This window comes from Pseudorasbora parva, chromosome 24 (assembly GCF_024679245.1).
Source record: "Pseudorasbora parva isolate DD20220531a chromosome 24, ASM2467924v1, whole genome shotgun sequence".
In the NCBI taxonomy this organism is placed as follows: Eukaryota; Metazoa; Chordata; class Actinopteri; order Cypriniformes; family Gobionidae; genus Pseudorasbora; species Pseudorasbora parva.
Window position 1 is genome coordinate 34898418 of NC_090195.1, and position 23443 is coordinate 34921860.

General features: G+C 40.4%; 1 protein-coding gene across 4 annotated transcripts in view; it reads left to right on the plus strand.

Moving 5' to 3' along the window:
- Window positions 1-23443, plus strand: part of nrp1a (neuropilin 1a) — a 92079-nt gene that overhangs the window by 62856 nt on the left and 5780 nt on the right. The window contains exons 7-14 of one of the 4 annotated variants that reach the window (XM_067435500.1): window positions 1860-2015; window positions 7464-7608; window positions 11621-11952; window positions 13153-13297; window positions 18214-18303; window positions 19790-19846; window positions 22175-22318; window positions 22406-22683. In XM_067435500.1, coding sequence (XP_067291601.1) covers window positions 1860-2015; window positions 7464-7608; window positions 11621-11952; window positions 13153-13297; window positions 18214-18303; window positions 19790-19846; window positions 22175-22318; window positions 22406-22683 — 1347 coding nt within the window. Of the gene's footprint in view, window positions 1-1859; window positions 2016-7463; window positions 7609-11620; window positions 11953-13152; window positions 13298-18213; window positions 18325-19789; window positions 19847-22174; window positions 22319-22405; window positions 22684-23443 lie in introns of all 4 variants that reach the window. The other 3 variants (XM_067435501.1, XM_067435498.1, XM_067435499.1) reach the window with 3 other exon arrangements.

Sequence of the window (23443 nt, forward strand, 5' to 3'; positions counted from 1 at the left end):
AAGAAAGAACCCTTTTTGTCACAAAGGTTCTTTAGGCTATTATTCATTCATATATTACATTATTCTACAACATTCTGTAGATGTAATTAAATTATTGTTTATTAAACTGTTGTTGCAACTTAAGATGACATTTTAATCATACTGATTTTTGGAGGAGAAAAACTGAAATGGCACTCTTCGTGTGATATTGATTAACTACATACAATGAAATATATATATATATATATATATATATATATATATTCTAACCCCCATATCTTGAGAATATATATATTCTAACCCCCATATCTTGAGAATATATATATTCTAACCCCCATATCTTGACTTTTCATTTTCATATATAAATGCATTTGAATACACTGAATAATGCAAGGAAATGCTTGTCAATAATATGAAATATTTAATCCGGAAAGGACAAAATAAATGATAATGAAAAAGTGAACCCCTAAAAGGTTTCATATAGAACCTTTTTCCTGGTTACAAAGAACCCTTTTGATTAAATCGTTAAATATAGAACCTTTTAGGGCTTCCAAATATGGAGCGCCTGATAGAACATTTTATTCGCCTGGACGCCAGCCGAACTCAGCCCCGCCAACAAAATGTTTAGGTCGGCGGTTCGGTCTGGTCTCGCTCCATAGAGGAGTAATTATCCCCGAACAGAAACTATTCAGACCAATGAAATCATCAGGGCGGGCTTGAGACGATGACGGAAGGATGATCAACAGTAGCGTAACTGGACGTTATATTTGGCTTGGATTATATTTGTTCGAATCCTAAACGGAGAGCTTGTTCGTATCTGCATCACCTTCACTATTTCTCTCAGAAATGATGATCATGTTGGATAAGTACTCTGTGTATCATTCAATTATTTTATTTTTTTAAAACACCGGTAAAGATCGTTTATTCCAGCGCGCGTGCAGACAGGGTTGCCAAGTTTATACAACAAAACCTGCCAACTACTAGCCCTAAACAATAGATTCTCGGGGGGGTTCTCCGAAAAAAAATAGTGTTTGGGGGTAAAATGTGTGTTATTTTGGCAAGGTTGCTGCTAAAATTCGCACTCATGGGTCTATATATCACATAATAGTCACTTCAACCCGCGGACATAGAAAACAACCCTCAGAAAAAAACGCGGACTTGGCAACACAGTGCAGTTGAGCTCTGTTGACGTTGCTTCGTTGCTCTGATTGGTTGTTGGTTTGTCCAATTGAGGTCTTTCCTGGTTCAGTTGTAACACGCTCCATAATCACAGCCCAATGGAGCATCAGTATGACCACGTCTGGCTAACATTTTATGGCTCTATATATAACCTTTTCTTTTAAGAGTGTCGGGTACAATAGGGAACAGAGTTTGCTATTAGCTCTTTCTACGCTAATTGAGTTTGAGATTAGCATTATGTTAGTGATTCTACATCCCATCGTGTTTATTGCAGCTCTGATATTCCTGGATTTGTCCAGCATTGTCCACATTTTCTCTTCCATCTTCCAGTAACACTCACCGCAAGCTCACGGGAATGACATCAGAACTCATGACTTCTTTATGAAGCATTCATTTTTCAATACAGCACACGTCTGAAATACACGTTTCCTTTCAAGAGATTTTTTTTTTCTCCCGGCACAGACTCCATGAAGTTAAATATCCTTCCTCATCCAATAAGCTCTTGTCTCCCGTTCAGGAAATTAAATCGTCACATTGACTTTGCTTTATTAAATTGGGATTCATTAAAATTAATCTTTCATTCTAATATTCACCTGGGGTCTTATGAGCTCAATATTTGACATGCGATAAGCCACTTTTAAAGTGATACTCCCTTTGTTCTGAGCAATATAGAAGTAATATGGTCCTCTCTCTCTCCGCAGGTTGATCTTGGATTCCTGCGCTTGGTCTCGGCAATCGCCATACAGGGAGCCATCTCTCAGGAGACCAATAAGAAGTACTATGTGAAGTCCTACAAGGTGGATGTGAGCTCGAACGGAGAAGACTGGATAACTATTAAGGATGGCCCAAAACAGAAGGTGACTTATTTGATTATTTTCATGCTCTTTCTTAAAGGGGTCATGAACTGCTAGTTTTACTGTTTTAAAATGTTATGTGCACTTATAATGTTAGTATGATTTTTACATCAAAAACTGTCCTAATTTAGAAATAAATGATTTTAGTGTAAACGCCCACTGCTGTGATTGGCTGCTGTGAGACTTCAGTGTAAACGCCCACTGCTGTGATTGGCTGCAGTGAGACTTCAGTGTAAACGCCCACTGCTGTGATTGGCTGCAGTGAGACTTCAGTGTAAACGCCAACTGCTGTGATTGGCTGCAGTGAGACTTCAGTGTAAACGCCCACTGCTGTGATTGGCTGCAGTGAGACTTCAGTGTAAACGCCCACTGCTGTGATTGGCTGCAGTGAGACTTCAGTGTAAACGCCCACTGCTGTGATTGGCTGCAGTGAGACTTCAGTGTAAACGCCCACTGCTGTGATTGGCTGCTGTGAGACTTCAGTGTAAACGCCCACTGCTGTTGGGATAAAGTGATGATGATGAAGTGGGCAGGGCTAAAGTGATGATGATGATGATGATGATGATGATGATACTGATGATGATGATGATGATACTGATGAAGTGGGCGGGGCAAAAGTGATGACGATGAAGTGGGCGGGGCTATTGTGATGCTGATGAAGTGGCTGGGGCTAACGTGGTGATGATGAAGTGGGCGGGGCTAAAATGATGATGAGGCTGATGAAGTGGGCGGGGCTAAAGTGATGACGATGAAGTGGGCGGGGCTATTGTGATGCTGATGAAGTGGCTGGGGCTAACGTGGTGATGATGAAGTGGGCGGGGCTAAAGGGATGATGAGGCTGATGAAGTGGGCGGGGCTAAAGTGATGACGATGAAGTGGGAGGGGCTATTGTGATGCTGATAAAGTGGCTGGGGCTCACGTGGTGATGATGAAGTGGGCGGGGCTAAAGTGATGATGAGGCTGATGAAGTGGGCGGGGCTAAAGTGATGATGATGATGATGATGATGATGATGATGATGATGATGATGATGATGATGTGGGCGGGGCTAAAGTGATGTTGATGAAGTGGGCGGGGCTATTGTGATGCTGATGAAGTGGCTGGGGCTAACGTGGTGATGATGAAGTGGGCGGGGCTAAAGTGATGATGAGGCTGATGAAGTGGGCGGGGCTAAAGTGATGATGATGATGATGATGTGGGCGGGGCTAAAGTGATGTTGATGAAGTGGGCGGGGCCAATGTGGTGATGATGACGTGGGCGAGGCTAATGTGGTGATGATGAAATAGGCGTTGATCTTCTTCTTCAGAGGCGATCTTTCACCATCAGGTTCATTCCGCAACGAGTCGATATCTAGTTACATTAAAATATGTTTTTGGACTAACAAGGAAGTTCTCCACTCTAAAACTTTATATTCTTATAGTATAACTCTTACGTTCAACACAAAGAAAAACTGGTGCGAGTATTTAAGTGCAGAGAAGTAATTTAATATAAAAAATAAACATAATTTCAAAACAAAAACCCACGAGGGGGAAAAAACACGTAATTAGAATAATAAAATACAAACTTAAACAAACCAACAAAGATCACGGGGAAAGGGGAACCGGGCGATTTAAACACGACACCAATCCGACAAAGACTGACAAACACAAGGAGCTTCAGAAGGAAAGAAATCAAGAGGGAACAGGTGGGACAAACGAACCCAATAATGAGAAAACAAGGGGGAGGGATTAAACAGAGACACGAGCACATGCTCAACATAACAAAACCCACATGTGCACACAAGACAGGACAGGCATGTGACAACAATGACCTGTTATAGGTCAGAAGCTAAAGAAAAAATATATTTCTTAATTCATGACCCCTTTAAAGGTGCATCCATTGTGATTTAACCAGTTGGCTTGTCGGGCAACAGAAACAAGAAGAACTTTATGTAAGAACTATATGCACTTCAGCAAAAATGCAGTTTAAACTCTCCCCAATGACTTCCACTGTAAATTCATTACTGCAAACACAAATTGTGTTTGTTTTTAGAAACCATGCAACAGGTCAAATGGTTTTTCTTCTGTGGAAATAGAGCGCTCGATAACGCTTTTCTCATTTCCTAACCGCTAAATATTTGACATATTCATATAACAATGAAATAGTGTTAGAATGTCCTGGTAAGAGCTCAGGTTTGGGTCCGTACAGCTTATTTTCCACTAAACGATAAAGAGGTCTTTATTTTCTCCGAAATAATCCCTAACTAGGTATGTTTCCAGAGCTCTTTGGCAGGAAGCCCTGTAAACATCTTGCCTTGTAGCGCTGTCACCGTGTGCATTCGTTACACCAATCCACGCTCCAGCTCCAGACGGGAATGCCACGCTCATGTGTTCTGCAGGGCTTGTGTTTCTCTGACTCCATTATGTGCCTGGTGTGGTATGTTAATCCGCCCTCTTAAAAGACTGCAAGCACTGTAAAAACTCTCCAACTCCAAAGCCACCACAGTAGTCTGACTGATTTTCTTTTTTCCCTTTTAAGGAATGATGTCAACATTTGCGGTAGGGCTTTTTTTTTCATTGAAAGGAAAGAACAAAAGAGTTAATAAACAGAGAGTGGCTAATTGAGAGAGTGAGAGGAGGAGGAGGCATTCTGGGAAGGTCTGGTAGGTTTGGAGTGTTTGAACAGCTGGTTGGATGCACTTGAGCACGTGACTCGTTGAAAAAGGGCCGAGGAGACGCTGATCGATTGGCCATCGGGCGAGCTGACTCTAATGTGTCCCTCAACACAGAACCGTTAACTACAGGAAGACATGCCTATTACGTCTGACACATCGCCGGTCTCTTTCGAAACCTTCTGAGCTATCTACTCTACAAAAGACTGGGTTGTTTTAACCCAGCGGTTGGGTTAAATATTTGCTTAAGACAACCCAGTCGCTGGGTTAAAACAACCCAACTGCTGGGTTAGTCCATATTTGACCCAACATTGGGTTGTTTTTTACTCAGATTTATTTAGAAGTTTAAAGTAAATGTGGATCTCATGAAACCTGTCAAGAACAGCTGAGAACCTTTAAGAATAGTGTTAAAAATGTTTTCTGCCCAAAATTAAATATCACCTTATTGCAAACAACTCAAGTGTAATGTAAAAAACACAATATATTGCATATTTTATACCGCATGTATAATTCATGCTAATTTCAATTACTTTAAATTACTTTTTAATGTCATTAAAATAATGTCACAATGCAAATCTGAAATCTCTGGATGCTTGTATCCACCACTGAATAAAACATTAAAAAGTTAAGTGCAACATTTTATCAAACTTTGTATTTTTTTCTTTCAATTGTGAATTTACATTTACATCGTAACATGTACGATTACGATTACATCGTAATTCTGACTTTTTTTCTCAGAATTGCGTGATATAAACTCGCTATTCCAAGTTGTATAGTCAAAATTACATGATATAAAGTTATAAAGCAAGTTTTTTTCTCAGCATTGGAGTTTCTTTATAACTCATAATTCTGAGAAAATAAGTCAGGATTGTGTGATATAAACTTGCAAAAAAGTCAAATTTGTCTTTTAAAATGATGTATTCTCTGGCGGAAATAAGCTTCCACAGAAAAAGTTTCTTTCAAAATATGATTTATTTTCACTTTCTCTTGATTCTGATGCTGAATGATCCAAAGATTCAGTCTCTGTCTGCAGTTTTGTAGGTTTTGTGACTCTTCCAGCATGTGAAGTTTCTTTTGCTCGTTTGTGTGTGCAGGACGTCTTCATGTGCATGTTTATGTCTGCTTGGTATACTTGCTCAAACAATACAGGTTTTGAAATAGACCTGTCAAGCTCAGCAAGCCAATTAGACAGTTACGTAGGCTGTGTGTGTGCATACACATCTTCATGCTTGGAAGTAACATTGAGCTTAAATATACCCAAAGGCCCAATTTCTATGTCGACCCTCAACTAAAGTACACTGTTCTCTTTTTAGAGCGTGAATTTTTAAGGTGCGGTGCCTTGTTTCTGTCTGCTTGGCTCTAAAGTGCTTTTGTGAGGTGAGGGCCCATTTACAGACTGCTGAAACAGCAGTTCGACTGTAGGGCTGTTACACAAAGGAAAGCCTTTTTACTACTTAGAGCAGTAGGGCAGAGCATTGGCGTGACATTTAAAGATAGTGGATGGCTCCTCGTGTGTCTTCCTCCCAGACGCACATGTTTTGAAAAGTAGTGTCCTGGGACACGATTAGCAGCATGGATTCTGGGATAGACGGGGTCTGGCTTCGACGTAGCAACACTTGGCCATCCTGTACGGCTTATAGTTTGACCTTGTCTTGCTTATTATTGTGTATTGAATGTACTGATAGTACAGCAATACACTGAGAGAGAGAGAGAGAGAGAGAGAGAGAGAGAGAGAGAGAGAGAGAGAGAGAGAGAGAGAGAGAGAGAGAGAGAGAGGTTGTGATTTAACCTTTGGTTAGGGTATATAGACTTATAAAAAGCCAGCAATGTCAATATGAACGTTAGATATTTAATTACAGGAATACTATAAAATCAGCTTTCAAATGATGAGCTCTTGGCTCAGGTCAGTGGCATTAGTCTCATTTCCATATTTCCTTTAGGTATTCAGACCTGACGCTATCAGCAATTGCAGTTAATTCTTAACTCTTCTCTGAGTTTGTCTCATCTTGAGGGCAGAAAATCAGGAATTAAGGAAGTGAAGGAGAGAACCTTCAAGATGTAGCCTACTTTTAAACATTGCGGAAAAAAAATGCTTTTCCTACTTTATATTTTTGTCTAGTTTCTAGTCAAAATTTCAACAAATTCTTACATTAAGAAGCATTGACTAGACAAGTAAAAATTAGTGTCTTGGTTTGGGAAATAATACCTCAAAATTAAGAGCGCTTTTGCTTAAAATAAGATAAATAATCTGCCAGTGGGGTGAGAAAAATAATCTTGTTTTATGATTTTTTAGATGTTTGGACTAGAAACAAGACAAAAATACTAAGTAAGAAGAGCATTTTTTTGCAGTGAAAAAATCAGCTGACCTTTATACAGCGACAAGATCCTGTGTACAACAAGGTTGCATTTGCTTTCATTTATCTCTCTTGTAGCCCATTTCCAGATCCTCCCTTCACAGAGAACATGTGCTAGCTGTCAGCAAGTATCAGTGCCCATGGACATAACACAATCTGATTCATCGCCATGTCTGTTGAAACAACAACAGAGGCCATTGTATAACTGAAGCGTCCAAGAACTTGTAACCCAGACTCTGACATCACAAAGTAGCTTTTGTTTTGAAACACAGTTGGCTCCAGAGATAATTCGATTCAGGCTCTATTTAGGTTGTCATTTGAAGACGCTGATCTAAACACATTCCTGTCATTTCTCTCTGTTTCTAGGGCAGAGTCCCAGGGCACAACGGTCTGTCCTTGGTGGCTGCCTTAAACAAACCATGTTAATAATTAATGTGTTTGTTCTTTAGGTTTTCCAGGGTAACACCAACCCTACCGATGTAGTGAAAGCCGCGTTCCCCAAGCACACGTTGACGCGATACCTCCGGATCCGACCTTACTCCTGGGAAGCCGGCATCGCCCTGCGGTTCGAGGTGTATGGATGCAAAATCTCAGGTTGGTTCCAAAAAAATCAGGTTCGTTTCACAGGCCTCAAAACAAACTGTCAACAGCCCAACTGGGATGCATTAAAAATGCTGTTTAGAAGCAGAGTGTTAATTCAGATGTAGAAGCAGTGTTTTGTCAACACACCACTCCATCATGATCTTTCAATTAAATGGTTTACGTTTTGCTTGCTTTGGAGGCATGCGTACGGATAAGTGTTTATTCATGCCTCTGAAAGCCATGTGCAATAAGCAAGGAGCTTTTGCATTATGTGTTCACGTCAAACGAAAAGGACTGTGTATTCATGTTTACCCCATGTTTGGATGTACTTCATACAAAATGAATGGCGTGCACAGCATGCACGGATGCTCCTGCAACCTCTCCATTTCTACCCCAATCCTCCTCTGAGCTTTAACCTCTCACACACACACACACACAGATGTACATAGTGCACATGCAATTGCTGAGATCTACACCCACCAGCCGCAGTCAGGCCCAGCTGGTCCTAGTCTCATTTGCATACTCATCTGCATGTTTTGGCATGGCTCCACCCTACAGAGCTTTGATTGCAAAGGCTTTCGTATTATCAGCGCCTCCCTGCTGAGAACATTTCCTTATGTGTAGGAGGAGGGCGAGTGTGTTTGCAATCACGCACTGTCTTTCAGCTTTACAATCAGCATACATAGGGTATGCATAATATCTTTAGACTCTGTGCGTGTGTATACAGATTTAGTGCTGGTTGTATAGTTGTGTGTGCGGTTGACCGCAGTTCTGGAGCGCAGCTGTTGCAGTCATGTTTTGGATGGGTGAACAGACCGCATTCTGAACACATCACAAGAGCAGAGGCTCCCACTGACATCATCAGTGTGCATTGGGCTCCCTTGTGATGATTCGGCCAAGCTGGGCGACTAATAAGAACAGAATGCCCCCCTATTTTCACTAACTAGCAAGAACACCATGGTAATACTACTGTATGTTTTTGTACAAGGTACACTTTTAGTACACCAAATTTGGGTAAAATATGGACAAACCTATCTGTTGGGTTAAACGTTTAAATTAAATTTGATAACATTTTAGTATGGTGAACACATATTCACTATTAACTACGACTTTTGCCTCGATAAACTCCTAATTTAATGCTTATTAATAGTTAGTAAGGTAGTTTTTGTAGCGTTTAAGTTTAGGTATTGGGTTGGATTAAGGGATGTAGAATAAGGTCATGCAGAATAAGACATTAATATGAGCTTTATAAGTACTAATAAACAGACAATATCCTAGTAATATGCATGCTAATAAGCAAATAGTTAATAACTGAACCCTAAAAGAAAGTGTTACCGAAATTTTTAACCCAATGGTTGGGCTTGTCCATATTTGACCCAGACTTTTTTTAGAGTGTACCGTGTTAAAAGTTTATTTTTGGAAGATTTTGCATGATTTTGGATATTTAGGATATACTACCAAGAATACCATGGTTCTTGTTCAAAAACCTTGAAAGTACCTCAGCAAGCAACAGTCGTCATTTCACCGTCTCAGTTAACTTTACACCCGACATAGTCCGGCTATGAGTAACCCATATCTAGCCAAAATAACCTTTAATGTATAGTTAATGCCAAAAGATAACTAGATAACAAAAGATATTCCATCATGCATGCAAAGTCAATAGGGATTATAAGGTGTTTGTTTTCATTTCTTTGAGATGTTCATGTTGTAGAGGACGAGTCTATTCTTGGGCTTTAGGTAGACAGCACCAATTTTGCCTTGTTTTAGCCTAGACTTCAGGTTTGGACAGCTATTAGACGTCTTTTAAACTTTTCTGGGACTCTGGAGTAGTATATAAACACCCTTATATTAGTGCCAAGGTATAGGTCAAAATACCATAGGATTACTATATGATGCCAGAACTTTTTGCAAGGGCATATACCAAGGTATATACGGTTGTTAAGGCTGATGTCACGCGGCAGCGCTTCCGGGTCCAAACTCTCTATCTTATAACACAAGAAAAACTACAAACGGTGCTAATATACACACACAATGTGGTGTAATACTGCAAAAAAAAAAAGCTATAATCATAACCTGTTGTGTAGACTGTAAGTATTTAAAATGTTAAACTTTTTTAAATGTTTGATGTTTAATATGAATAAATAGTGCTCATAAACGGCCGTCAATGGCATTCTCAAGTGAAACGAGTTGAGGCTTGGACCCAGAAACGGCGTTCCTTACGTCACAACTTAACAAGCGGATATGTATGTATTAGATACTAATATGATAACCATTCATTACCATGGTAAGTATTAAAGTACCATAGTATTACCTTGACTTTACCTATATATTATTCCTGGGCACTATGATTGTGAACACTGTACCTCAACTCTCAGAGGATGCCGGATGGCAGTTAGAAGTTGTTCTTGTTCGGGTCTGAAAGGCTTTCCACATCCACACAGCCATTAATAAACTTCCTCCCGCTGTTTGTAAATAAAAGCATCTGTGTGTGTGGTCATCCAGACCAAACCATTAGATGAAACATGGGATACACATGAACCAGTCCACCCTCAGGGTGTGTCTGTCAGGGTCTACCACACCAGGAGCTTCTACCAAGCATCCCCATCTGAGATCCATAAACAGGTCCGGAAGACAGTGCCAGCTAGCGGATTGAAAATAAACTTGGTTGACTTCCAAACTTTGAGGTCCAGCCACCCCAGTGCAGATCTTTTTCATTCAGGTCCCGAAACAATTTGGCACGCATATATCAGAAATTATACACAGAGACATCTTGCAAATCTGGCAAGGGTATAAGAAACACAACCCTGGCTGTCCATCCACAAACAAACAAAGGGAAAATCAAAGTCCCATGCATTTGTTGATTTAGGAGCCTGGAACTCACATTTGGACTCCTGAAGGGGTCACAGACAAGTGCTCTTTCCGTTCCAGAACTACAGAGGAAGTTCCCTACATCACTACAAAGGCAGTATTGTGAATGAAAACTCTGTTCTGGTGGTATTTCACGGGACATTAGGTCCATCTGTGACTAGTCCAAGATTGTCTCTGATGCTTTCCTGCTCCACGGGTGCTGATCGTAGATTATGGTATCGCTGGCAGGTCACGAATCCCACAGCGTTGGAGAAGGTACGGAAGTCGTGACAGGCAACTCGCAGACAGTCAGTTGGTCGGCGCTGCGTGTCTGATAATTTTCCTCAAACTCAACATGCCTTTACCTAAAAGTAGCAAAGCGTGAAAAATCTTATTATCAACGCTGGAACAAAGGAAGTCAGTTTGGAGAGATGAAGACAGATTACAAGAGGGATGAAGGCAGTGAATAAGAAGCAAGTGAAAAACAAGGGGGAGCAGGCCTGAAGATGAGAGCGAGAAACAGTTCGGAAATGAAAGGTAGAAGCTCTAAAGAAAGGCTTTAATTAGGTAGCTTGAGAAGAGTTAATGCACAAGGTCATTGGTGAAAGGAAGATGGAGAGAGAGAAACAAAGAGAACAAGAGGTTTCTTATCTCTTCTGTCCACTTCATCTGTCTTTCCTGTGCAATGAATGTCTTTCCTTCTCTCTTTGTTCAGCCTCTTTATGGCCTGTGACCTCTTTAGGTTGTCGGTAAGAATGTTTCCCAGCTCACTGAGACGTGACCGTTTCTACCAAGTTCATCTTTTTTTTCTCTCTTTTACTCCAACTCATCCACTCACAGCTAATCTAATATTTTGTAGACACTTCCCGCAATTATCATACAAGTATTCCACTATGTACTTAAACAACTCTCTCTTACTCCATGTCCATGTGTTTTATTGGCATGCCAAATAATGGTACATTTGTTTTGCCACAGCTGTGGCAGGTTAGACAACAATCTAACCCAAGATATGGCTCTGTTAGCCCCTGCTGGTGGGTGCCGTAACTACACAATCTGGGTCAGAATGCTTCTTTCTCCATTGATCTCCATGCAAAGGTTTTTGAATGATGTATTTAGGATAGTTATTAGTAAAGTGTTTGAAACGCCCTTCAATCTAACACTCTTTGTCCCTCAACAGAGTACCCATGTTCAGGAATGTTGGGAATGGTCTCAGGCCTCATCGCAGACTCTCAGATCACAGTCTCTTCCCACTCCGAGCGCACATGGGTTTCGGAGAACGCTCGTCTGCTGACCAGCCGTTCGGGATGGACGCTGTTGTCACAGACCCAGCCGTACGTGGACGAATGGCTACAGATAGATTTGGGCGAGGAGAAATTGGTCAAAGGCTTGATCATCCAGGGAGGCAAACACCGTGATAACAAGGTCTTCATGAAGAAGTTTCGGTTGGGCTACAGCAACAACGGATCGGACTGGAAAATGGTGATGGATACCAATGGCAACAAGCCCAAGGTAAGATATAGGCAAGCTGGAAGGTAATTGAAGAATTGACAATAATGTAAAATGTGAATGCAATGTAAGTCGCTTTGGATAAAAGCGTCTGCCAAATGCATAAATGTAAATGTAATTAGACATAAACTGCATGCTCATGGAGAATGGTTGTGAATCTCTATAAGTCCAAGTCTGAGATTGTTTAGCCTGATTTTCAGGAAATAAGCTCAATCTGGAGCTATAATGTATTCTTCCCAAAGCCTTTAGATAGACAGAGGAGAGAATGACAATCATTAGACTAATGCTGTGAGCACAATATTGGAGAAGATCCCAAATGTATTCAACAATACTACTAATGAATTTAGTCCTAACAACAGTCATAAAGTAAAGCAAATGAAAGGGATAATGTATGGTCAGGCAACTGTACATGATCCTGTTTGGTTTTAAACCAAAATTAAATAAATAATTTGAGGTAAAATCAATAAACGAGAAGAAAAGAGAATGGAGGGATATTAGAAACATTAAAGCTATGTAGGAAATCAGCTCATTAGAACGATGATCAATTACATAGTGTAGTGCTTATTTGGGATTATGCTCATAATACAAATTTGACACATGAATCACTTAATATTTGTCCTTTTTTTTTGGGCCGTATCCCCTATCAAAAAAGTGAACCCTTTCAAAACCCTCATATCTCTTCCTTAGCTTAAAGGCCAAACAGAGACATGATGGCCATTAATGTTCTTTCATGACTCCTCATCTTGTTCTGCGCCTTTGTTACCCCTGGCGGGTGTCTTTCTGTCTCTCCCTCCTTTTTTCTGTCTGTCTCCTGTGGTACCTTGTGTCTGGGTTGTAAGACTTCAGAAGTGTGAAGTCAAAGGCGTGTGCTTTTGAAAGGCTGTGCATCCTCCTGTCGTAGACTGCAGTTTTAGCCCGCAGCCTTTTTTTTTGAGCTAGCTCAGCCGTACGATGTCAGAAGTAAAGTTGAAGACTTTCTTTTCTCTAGTGCTTTGCTGCGTTAGACATACAGCAGTGCCCAAGTTAAGAAAGGTGTGAGCCCTCTCACTCGTTCCCTTTCATTAAATCTCTGTTCTCTGCTTTCCCTGTCAGACTACTCTTAATAAAACTTTCCACTTTATCTTTTTCCATTTTTATCTTTCCAAGTTCTCTATCTGCTTGACTGCTGACTGTTGTCTTAAACTCTGTATTTGTTCTTGGCAGATTTTGGACGGGAATTTGAACTATGACACACCAGCATTGAGGACGGTGGAGCCTATATTGACACGCTTTGTTAGGGTGTACCCAGACAGAGCCACTCCTGCTGGGATGGGACTTAGACTGGAACTCCTGGGCTGTGAAATGGAAGGTAGGTTGAAAACTCATTTACACACACACACATAACCACTCATTCATGAACGTGTTTTCATCTAGTTCTTGGCTCACCATCTTTGTTGATCCTGGAACAACATTCAAAACAACCAATCAGGGGTGTGTTTCCCAAAAGTTCATCGCTATCAACATAATTCAACGAGTCTGTGTTCCCTGAAACCATACTTCCAACGAACATTCGCAAACAGCGACGCAAGCGTGTGTGGTTGCAATGACAGCTCTCGACCTGTGAAGCAGAGTTTTGATATTAAGTACAATCTATATCTTTTATTTTGTATACTTACAAATTTCCTTTACATAGTTTAGTTTGTCAAGAGATTTAAAGCAGAGTGCGTATGTGCAGACATGCTCTAGTATGTTAGAACGAGCCTATGATTGAATCTGGCAATAAAGCAAAATTAAAATTACTCCTCAGATGCCATGTCCATAATTTTTAGCAAAAAATCTAGCATGAATTCGATCTCAAACTAATTCATTTAAAGCAGTTATTACGTCCCCACCTGCATGATATCAGCGTGGTTGAACGTTAGATTTGCGACAATATGGTTTGGGGAACCAGTCGTGACTAGCTGGTTGATTTCTTCAACGGTGCATCATACTATAATAGTAAGTAATGTTTTTTGTATTGGGAACGCACCCCAGATTTGAGGAACAAGTTTACATCAAATTTAGGCTTACAACCAGGGTTAGGTACTTCTACATCAGTGTTATTCACATATTATTTCCCTCTGATTTTAGGGATAGCTTATGGGTGGGGATACATTTACATTTATGCATTTGGCAGACGCTTTTATCCAAAGCGACTTACATTGCATTCAAGGTACACATTATACATTAGTGTCAGTTCTTGCTTTCCCTGGGAATCGAACCCATGACCTTGGCGTTGCTAGCGCCACGCTCTACTGGTTGAGCTACAGGAAAGGGATAGGCTTTGGACAACATTTTCAGACAGGAAGGTTATGCCCAGACCAACTAAATATGTTGAACCAGGAACATCTTACTTGGGAAAATCACATTCAGACCCATTCATACCACTGCTGACCAGTACCCAAGTGGTGACGCTACTAACTTAAGTACATTTTTCAGTCACATAACAGTTCCTCAACTGTTTTCAAGCTAGTGACTTTAGCCAAGTGTAGTGAGTTAATTATTCGTAGCATTTTGCACAGCACATTTTTTGTCTCACTGCATTGCACACACAGCTTTGTGGTGAAGTAAACTGAGAAAATAATATACTCATATGTACCATTAATCATAATCTGGGGTGCGTTTCTCGTAAAATGATGCATCTCGATGCTTAACTACCATATACATTGTTGAAGAAATCAACTAGCTAATCACGTTTCCCGAGCCATATTTTTGCAAATTGGTGGTTAATGGCAGATAAATTATGGCATCTGAGGTCTAATGTTTCTCAGTTATTTTGCTTTACTTCCACATTCAACCATAGGCTTGTTCTTACGTACTAGAGCATGTACGCACTCTTCAAATCTCTTGACAAACTTAAATATGTAAACTACATATGTAATAAGTACAATTGTACTGAATGTCAGCTTATTTTGCTCAAGATAATGATGTATTGGGTTCACAATTAAGCTTCTAAACACAGGTCGAGAGCAGTCGTTCCATCCACACAACTTTGCGGTGTTGTTCGCTGAAAGAGGAAATACCGATCTGTTAAATGCTGATAACAATGTAACTTGCGACCATAGTTGGCTAACAATGCTTTTGGGAAACACCACTGGTTGTCAAGATAACTCTTAGTTACTCTTTGCTAATACCATATACACAGCTGAGAAATCCAGTTGAACTTTTAGCGAAACTAATGGCAATTATAGGTAGCTTAACATAGCATTTCCCAAGTAGCTTCCTCAACAGTGATTCATACACATAACGGACCCACTAAACTCTAAAGACATATTGTCTAAAGCAAGTGAACAAAATTATAGAGTTTTGAAGGTCCTCAAGTGTGTGGTCTCATAGTACAGATGCTATTTTATTGAATTTGGACTTATCCACTCAGGAGAACAGGATAGGGTATGGCTTAGCTTTCCTCATAATTACTTGTCCCGTCGATGCGGCATCAAAGGATGTCTCCTACCCAGAAAAGCAGGGGCCTGTGACACTCCTAAATAACAGGGGCCCTTAGAGCTGGAGATAATCTTTGGTCCACCTGCCTTGAAGGATTACGGAAAGGTCCTTGATGTCTTCCCCTCTGTCTTTCTTTCTGAATTAGTTTAGCTCTGATGGGGTGTGTGTGTGTGTGTTTTCTGTTGAGGCAGCGTTAAGTGGATTTACATATTGGATTTCTGAGAGACTGTGAGACTTGCTTGTGTAAGCCACAGCATCCCACCGGGAGCTTTAGTCAGATGATAATGCTTGTTTTCACTTTTAATGCCAGTCCAACACGCTGTACATAAATGCACCCAGTTCCTTTCTCTGTCTTAGCTAAAACTCTCCCTGACCCCTTACGGTACACACACACACACACACACACACTCCTAACAGCGGGACGCCAAGTCCTAGCAGGAGTATGCGAAAAACAATACTGTCCAGAGCCAACATGATGACCTCTCTGCGACCCCTCGGCTTTAGAGACACTCTTTAAAATGCCCTCAGTTCACCAGCACAGCTTATACTACAGCTCCCGTTTCCCCCTGCTCATTTTTCCCCTCCTTCCATCCCGGGAAAGGCTTATGGGCAGCTCATTACAAGCTGAGAGTAAACACAGGGCTTTAGGCAGATGTAGGCAAAGGCCACATCCAAAGGGGCACATGGAGCCGTAATGAGAGGACACAGCCGTTTCAGAGAGATGTACAGGCCCAGGGTGGAGCAAATCATCCCAAACCCTGCAGCCCAAACCCCAGCACCCAGAGTCACGCACAGGACTCCATCAAAGGGCTGCACACTTGGAAAGACTACAGAAAGAGCATAATCATTACGATGATTTGTAGAGTGACCTACGGAAAAAATACTATGGTAGTACAGGGTTTTTGGGCATTCAGTAATCACTGATATGCCATGGTTTTCGGGATAGGAGGTGATTCATCACTTGTCGCTTTATTGTGTGACACTTGGCTCTAGACTAACAATTCAGAGCATCTAAGTTTTCCAAATAGTTGTGCCGACACCTGATTTGGTGGAATTTATCATATCACATTTTGCATTAATAAATGCAATTATTAATAGTATTACATGTTTGTTAATTGGACATTTAACAGTGAAGCACTGAGCTTGAATTGATAGGCAGATAAAATTTACTTTCATTAACAGCAGTAATGTGCAAAAACATAATTTTTTACACGGAAAATGTAAATATTCTACTCTTATTAAATGAGCCATTGTCCTTCTATAACAGGGGTTCCCAAATGAGGGTTCACGAGGGATTTTCAGGGGGTTCATAAGTTGAGGAAAAACAATTCATTAAATTGTAATTAAATCATTATAAATTAAACAAATAGGCTGAATGATATACCAATAAAAACATCTCAATACAATGTACTTACTAAATGTTTGTGAAGGAAGCATGAAAATGTGCCAATAAATTATTTAAATATATACTTAAAATCTCAGGGGGTACTTCAAGTAAATTATTTTGGTCAAAGGAGTTCGGCTCTTTACTTGTTTCATGTGTAATTCAGGCTCATTTCTCTTTTTTTCCATATATTATGGCGTGGAAATGGCAAATAAGTCATTAAGTACAATGTAATTGATTTTGCGGCGGATTCGAACTCTTTCTCACGGGCTGTGTAGTAACCGTGCCGAGTGATCGAGATCCGCCCGCGAGTAAACGACTAGTGTGTGGTTTCGTTTCACTTTCGTTTTGTTTGCCATTTGAGGTTTCTCACCAACAGAAATGACAGCTCTCATCAGTTGGGCACCGTGGTGTCACACCAGTGTGATCTCTAACAAAATGCCAGCATTTGGTCGCAGTCTGGAGCGCTGCTTGTTTAATATCACAAGTAAAAATATTACCCGTGATATTATTTAAGCGCTTTTACAATGACGATTGTTTCAAAGCAGCTTCACAGTGTTAAACAGGAAAGTCGCTCTGGAGAAAACAGTGATGTTATCAGCTCATTTCAATTTATCATATAGCGACAATGTGGGCAGATCAGTATTATAGTTGATACAGTTAATTTAGTAATTAATACTTTAAGCAGTGATATCTTTAATTGTTGTTATGTACATGACCTTAGTATGTACATGTTGAATTTAACATACTACATACTATATACGATATACTGCATACTATTTTCTTAATGTTATGTAAAACAGTATAACTAAACTATAAATTTTGCATGTTAAGCAGTGGTATCTTTAATTGTTGTCATGTACATGACCTTAGTATGTACATGTTGAATTCTACTGTATAGTGCATACTATTTCCTTACTATTATGTAAAGCAGTATGTAGTACACTGTAAAAAATAAAAATGGAAAATGTACTGGTAATTTTCTGCCAGTACATTATCCAGTAATTTTACGTATATTTCCGTAAACCCTTAACTAATGCAACGTGTGATTTAAAATACAGGTAAAAAATTAAATAAAACAGTACAGAAAATTTCTTCATATTTAAACAGTACATTGTGCCCTGACTTTTTTTACAGTGTAAGCAATCAGTAAATGTAACTTTTTAATGAGCAGTATCTTTAATTGTTATGTACATGACCTAACACTCTAAAAAATGCTGGGTTAAAAACAACCCATGTTGGGTTGAAAATGGACAAACCCAGAAATTGGGTTGTTTGAATGGTTCCATTCACTGGGTTCAAACAACCCAATTTCTGGGTTTGTCCATTTTCAACTCAACATGGGTTGTTTTTAACCCAGCATTTTTTAGAGTGTAGTATATGTGAAATATTTACCTTATCTCTCTTTCTCTCCGTAGTTCCTACAGTTCCTCCAACTACGCCCGCTTCCTCCACCACGCCTTCAGACGAGTGTGATGATGATCAGGCAAACTGCCATAGTGGAACAGGTGATGACTACGACCAGACAGGTGCTAACACCCGCCTGCAGAGACTGCACCCTAACTTACTGCATCTTGCACCTTTTGCTATGCTAATCACACTAGACTAATCACACTAGACTAATCACACTAGACTAATCACACTAGACTAATTGTCCCCCTTTGCTTCTGCACTAATCACTCCTCACACCTGCCTTCCCAATCATTGCTTCCCCCATAACCACACTTACCATACTAGCCCTACTAGAAATTAAGTATACTGTGCATGGTATGCAAATTTTCTGTATGCATCTAATATTGAAATAACCTACTACATTTGCCAAATGTGCTCCACTTGACCTTCCATTTCATTATAAAACCCAGACAGTGATGAATGAACGGCGAGCGATATCAAATGCAATCTCAACTTCTACTTTGTGACTACATGGACTGCCAAAATGTAGGATTTTTTTAATACAAAATTGGATTAAAAATGCAAATTTACTGCATTTATTTCTAAGATGTCCCACAATGAAGCACTCAACAGTTTAAATGGTTCTTTATCCTTACATACGTTTAAGAACAGTATGCAGTATAGAGTATATAGTGTAGAGCTGAATTCAACATGTACATACTAAGGTCATGTACATAACAATTAAAGATAATGCCACTTAAAAAGTTCAATTTACTGTTTGCTTACTACATACTGCTTTACACAATAGTAAGGAAATAGTATATAGTATATGTAGTATGTAAAATTCAACATGTACATACTAAGGTCATGTAGGCTACATAACAACAATCAAATATATCACTGCTTATAATGCTAAATTTACTATATATACTGCTTTACATAATATTAAGGAAATAGTATGCAGTTAGTATATAGTATGTAGAATTCAACATGTACATACTAAGGTCATGTACAAAACAATTGAGCATACTGTCGCTTAAAAAGTTAAATTAACTATTTGCTTACTACAAGTACATACTGCTTTACATAACATTAAGGAATTAGTATGCACTATATGTAGTATGTTATTATTCCATTCTAATTCATTCAATTCCATAAATCATACTTTTTTCTCATAAAATATGATGATTGTGTTCCTGTACCTCGCAGTATGTAGTATATACTATGATAGTATTACATTCCAACACAGCCATAGCCGGCTCTACAAAATGTTCTTCAGCTCTTCAGTTAATAATACTAACACTAGATTTAAAACTCTGCCTCTAATCTCCTGTGTGTGTTCACATCAGTGCAGTCTCACAGAGTGTGTGTTGCGCAGAATTACACTCCCCTCTGCTAAATGCTAAAAGTAAAGGTTCCACATGAGCTAAAATCTATTTGCATGTCTCATCTGGCAAAGCTCATTTTTAAAAATGCTAAGCACACACAAAGAGGGGAATTATCACAGTCAGAGCCGTAGTCCTGATAATACCCAAATAAAACATTAGCCAGTGTGTCCGTTTAACTCTTCATCTAATGGCCTTCTCTGTGTTCACACTACAGGTGGAACCTCCGCGCCAGAGACGACCACCGAGATGAGCACCATTCCAGGTGAGAAAGGTACTTATCTTAGTGCTTCTTTGTGTTCTCGCTATCTGTAATATTCGTTAACTATCCATTTTGCTAATGCAAATTCCCTTAAAGGTGCGGTCTGCCATTTGTGCAACGTTAGCATACTTTTTAATATCCCAGTTCAATTAGCAGAGACCACTATAGGAAAACACAAGTGCAGTGTAAACAGTATTTTGAGGTGGTTCTACCTGTTTGTCTGTTGAATTCATGCACTTTGTTTGAAAATATAATAATAAGCATTGTGGGTGCCGCCATCAGCACAGAAATTACACACTGCGCCTTTAAGAACAAACATTTGTATTGTGTGTTTTCTTTGTTGTGTTTGGTTGTTTAGCCAGTTTGAGTTGAAGTGAGATGAGTATGTAATCTTGTGTCTGAAGTGTTCTTGTGACGATCTATAAAGAGCCTCTTTGATTTGCTCATTCAGCATAATGACTGATTAGCCATTCAAGACTGCTCACTAATGGGCAGATGAGAAATGCCCCTTTACTGACCTTGCCTAATTAGCCAGTGTGTGTGTGTGTGTGTGTGTGTGTGTGTGTGTGTGTGTGTGTGTGTGTGTGTGTGTGTGTGTGTGTGTGTGTGTGCGTGCGTGTGTGTGTGTGTGTGTGTGTGTGTGTGTGTGTGTGTGTGTGCGTGCGTGTGTGTGTGTGTGTGTGTGTGTGTGTGTGTGCTTGCGTGCGTGTGCGCGTGTGTGTGCGCGTGTGTGTGTCTGGCCCTGTCTGAGCCTCATCACAACAACAAAACAACTGAATAGAAAAAAGGTCCTAATAAGCGTGTGTGTGTGTGTGTGTGTGTGTGTGTGTGTGTGTGTGTGTGTGTGTGTGTGTGTGTGTGTGTGTGTGTGTGTGTGTGTGTGTGTGTGTGTGTGTGTGTGTGTGTGTGTGTGTGTGTGTGTGTGTGTGTGTGTGTGTGTGTGCGACATGTGCGTGCGTGCGTGCGTGCGTGCATGCGTGTGTGTGTGTGTGTGTGTGTGTGTGTGAGCCTCATCACAACAGCAAAACAACTGAATAGAACGAAGGTCCTAATAAGCATGTGTGTGTGCGTATGTGTGTGTGGTCTTGGTTAACATTGAGTAGATGTGTGTTCTTTCTATTATTGGATGTGGTTTATTTGCTATGACAAGCATTCAAAACTGGTAGAATGTTCTGGACTGCGGTGAAACGTATCCCTGCACTGTCCTCCACTGCGACAGCCCCAATCCGTTTAAAGATGGAAAAGAAGAAATAACTTTTAATTGGAAACTGACTTTTTCTGCAGCGGCAGTGGCTGCGTGCCTGAGCTGCGGCTTTTAATGGGAAATTCTTTCCTGTGCATTCAGTGAGCAAATACCCTCCGAAACTCTCTGAGAATCCTGGCATTATTAAGCAGCGGAGCGCTGGGCTTTATTAAACTGTCTAGAGAAGCAGCACTGAGGATGTGCAGACACCGGCATAGCTGACATCCGAGACGTGCTTCTGCTCTTCTGTCCATCTCAATTCTCTCTCTCTCTCTCTCTCTCTCTCTCTCTCTCTCTCTCTCTCTCTCTCTCTCTCTCTCTCTCTCTCTCTCTCTCTCTCTCTCTGTGTGTATCTCTCACTCAATCTAACCTCGTTAAATTCCTCCCTCGGTTTGTCACGTCGATCTCGATTTTAAAGCTTATTGTTTTGTACAGTCTGTATTCTCTTGCAAGATCGAGCTATATGTGTGGTGTATAAATGTGGATTTGGCTTAGGCATAAAAGAAGTTGGAATGGATTTGGAAATGCTCAAGCTTAAATAACGTCAAATAACACTCTATTGCCATCAAGTGGACAACAGATATAAACCACACAACCACACTGGTGTTTCAGAGAATGATGTTACTATAATATACACATTATTACTTATATTCAGCGAGGATGCATTACATTGACAGTAAAGATGGTTATAATGCTACAAACGGTTAAAAAAATGTAAATTTTCGGTAACACTTTATTTTAAGGTTCAGTTATCAACTATTAACTAGTTGCTTATGATCATGCATATTACTATGATATTGTCTGTTTATTAGCACTTATAAAGCACATATTAATGCCTTATTCTGCATGAGCTTATTCTACATCCCTTAATCCGACCCAATACCTAAACTTAAATGCTACAAAAACTACCTTACTAACTATTAATAAGCAGTAAATTAGGAGTTTAATGAGGCAAAAGTCGTAGTTAATAGTGAATATGTGTTCCCAATACTAAAGTGTTACCAATATTTCAATTGGAGACCTGAATATTTTTTACAGAGTAATATAAAAAAGTGCATATGTTAATAATCGCGTGTGTGTGTGTGTGTGTGTTCTAGCGTTCCTGTGGTTTGCCTGTGACTTCGGCTGGGCCAGTAATCCTTCATTCTGCGGCTGGATGTCAGAGGACAGTGGTTTCAGGTGGCAGATCCAGTCTGACGGCACCCCGACTCTAAACACCGGCCCGAACATGGACCACACCGGTGAGAGATATAATCCACCCACAGGCCTTACGGCACGGAAAGTGCGACTCTTCCAAACCTCACGTCCTGTGTTTCCTTCTGCCGTAGGCGGATCTGGGAACTTCATCTACACGCTGGCGACCGGAGCTCAGGAGACAGAAGTGGCTCGGTTGGTGAGTCCGTCGGTGTCTGGCCAGGACTCGGACCTGTGCTTGTCCTTCTGGTACCACATGTTTGGCTCCCACATCGGCACGCTTCACATTAAGCAGCGCAGAGAGAGCAGCCAGGGCTCGGCTGATGTTCTGCTCTGGACCGTCAGCGGACATCAGGGCAACCGCTGGAGGGAGGGCCGCGTGCTCATACCCCACTCCAACAAACCCTACCAGGTATTACAGGATATATGTGTCATCAGGGCTTGACATTAAAGGGTTACTTCACCCAACAATGACAATTCTGTCATTAATTACTTATGACAAGAATAGTTTTGAATGCAAAAACAACTAAATAACGACTTATATAGTGATGGGCTGATTTCATAACAAAGATTCGAACCGTTATGAATCAGTGAATCAACCCACGGTTTGGATCACATGTCAAACTGCTGAAATCACGTGACTTTGGCGACTTTTTAGTGACTTTGACTTTTGCCCATCACTATATAAGTCGTTATTGTGTTTTTTTCTGAACAAAAACTATTCTCGTGTCTTCATAAAATGATTGTAGAGCCGCTGTAGTGAGATGGGCTTTGTATCGACGTGTGAAGATGAGCGGAGGTCTGACCAACCACATGAGGGTGAGGAGTTAATGGCAGAATTTTCATTTTTGGGTGAAATAACCCTTTAACACCCGCCAACAAAATCTGCAAGAATGAGTAAAATTATGCGCAGTACGATGGCAAAATTCAACATTATTCATCTGGAGCAAATGAAACGAGTGAGTGAGTGGAGGCGGGTTTGTGTGTCACTCGCTGTCAGAGAGAGAGAGAGAGAGAGAGAGAGAGAGAGAGAGAGAGAGAGAGAGAGAGAGAGAGAGAGAGAGAGAGAGAGAGAGAGAGAGAGAGAGAGAGAGAGAGAGAGAGAGAGAGAGAGAGAGACTGTTATTGTGTGGCTATTCTCTCTATTCAAATGTGTGTGTTACAGCAGTAGA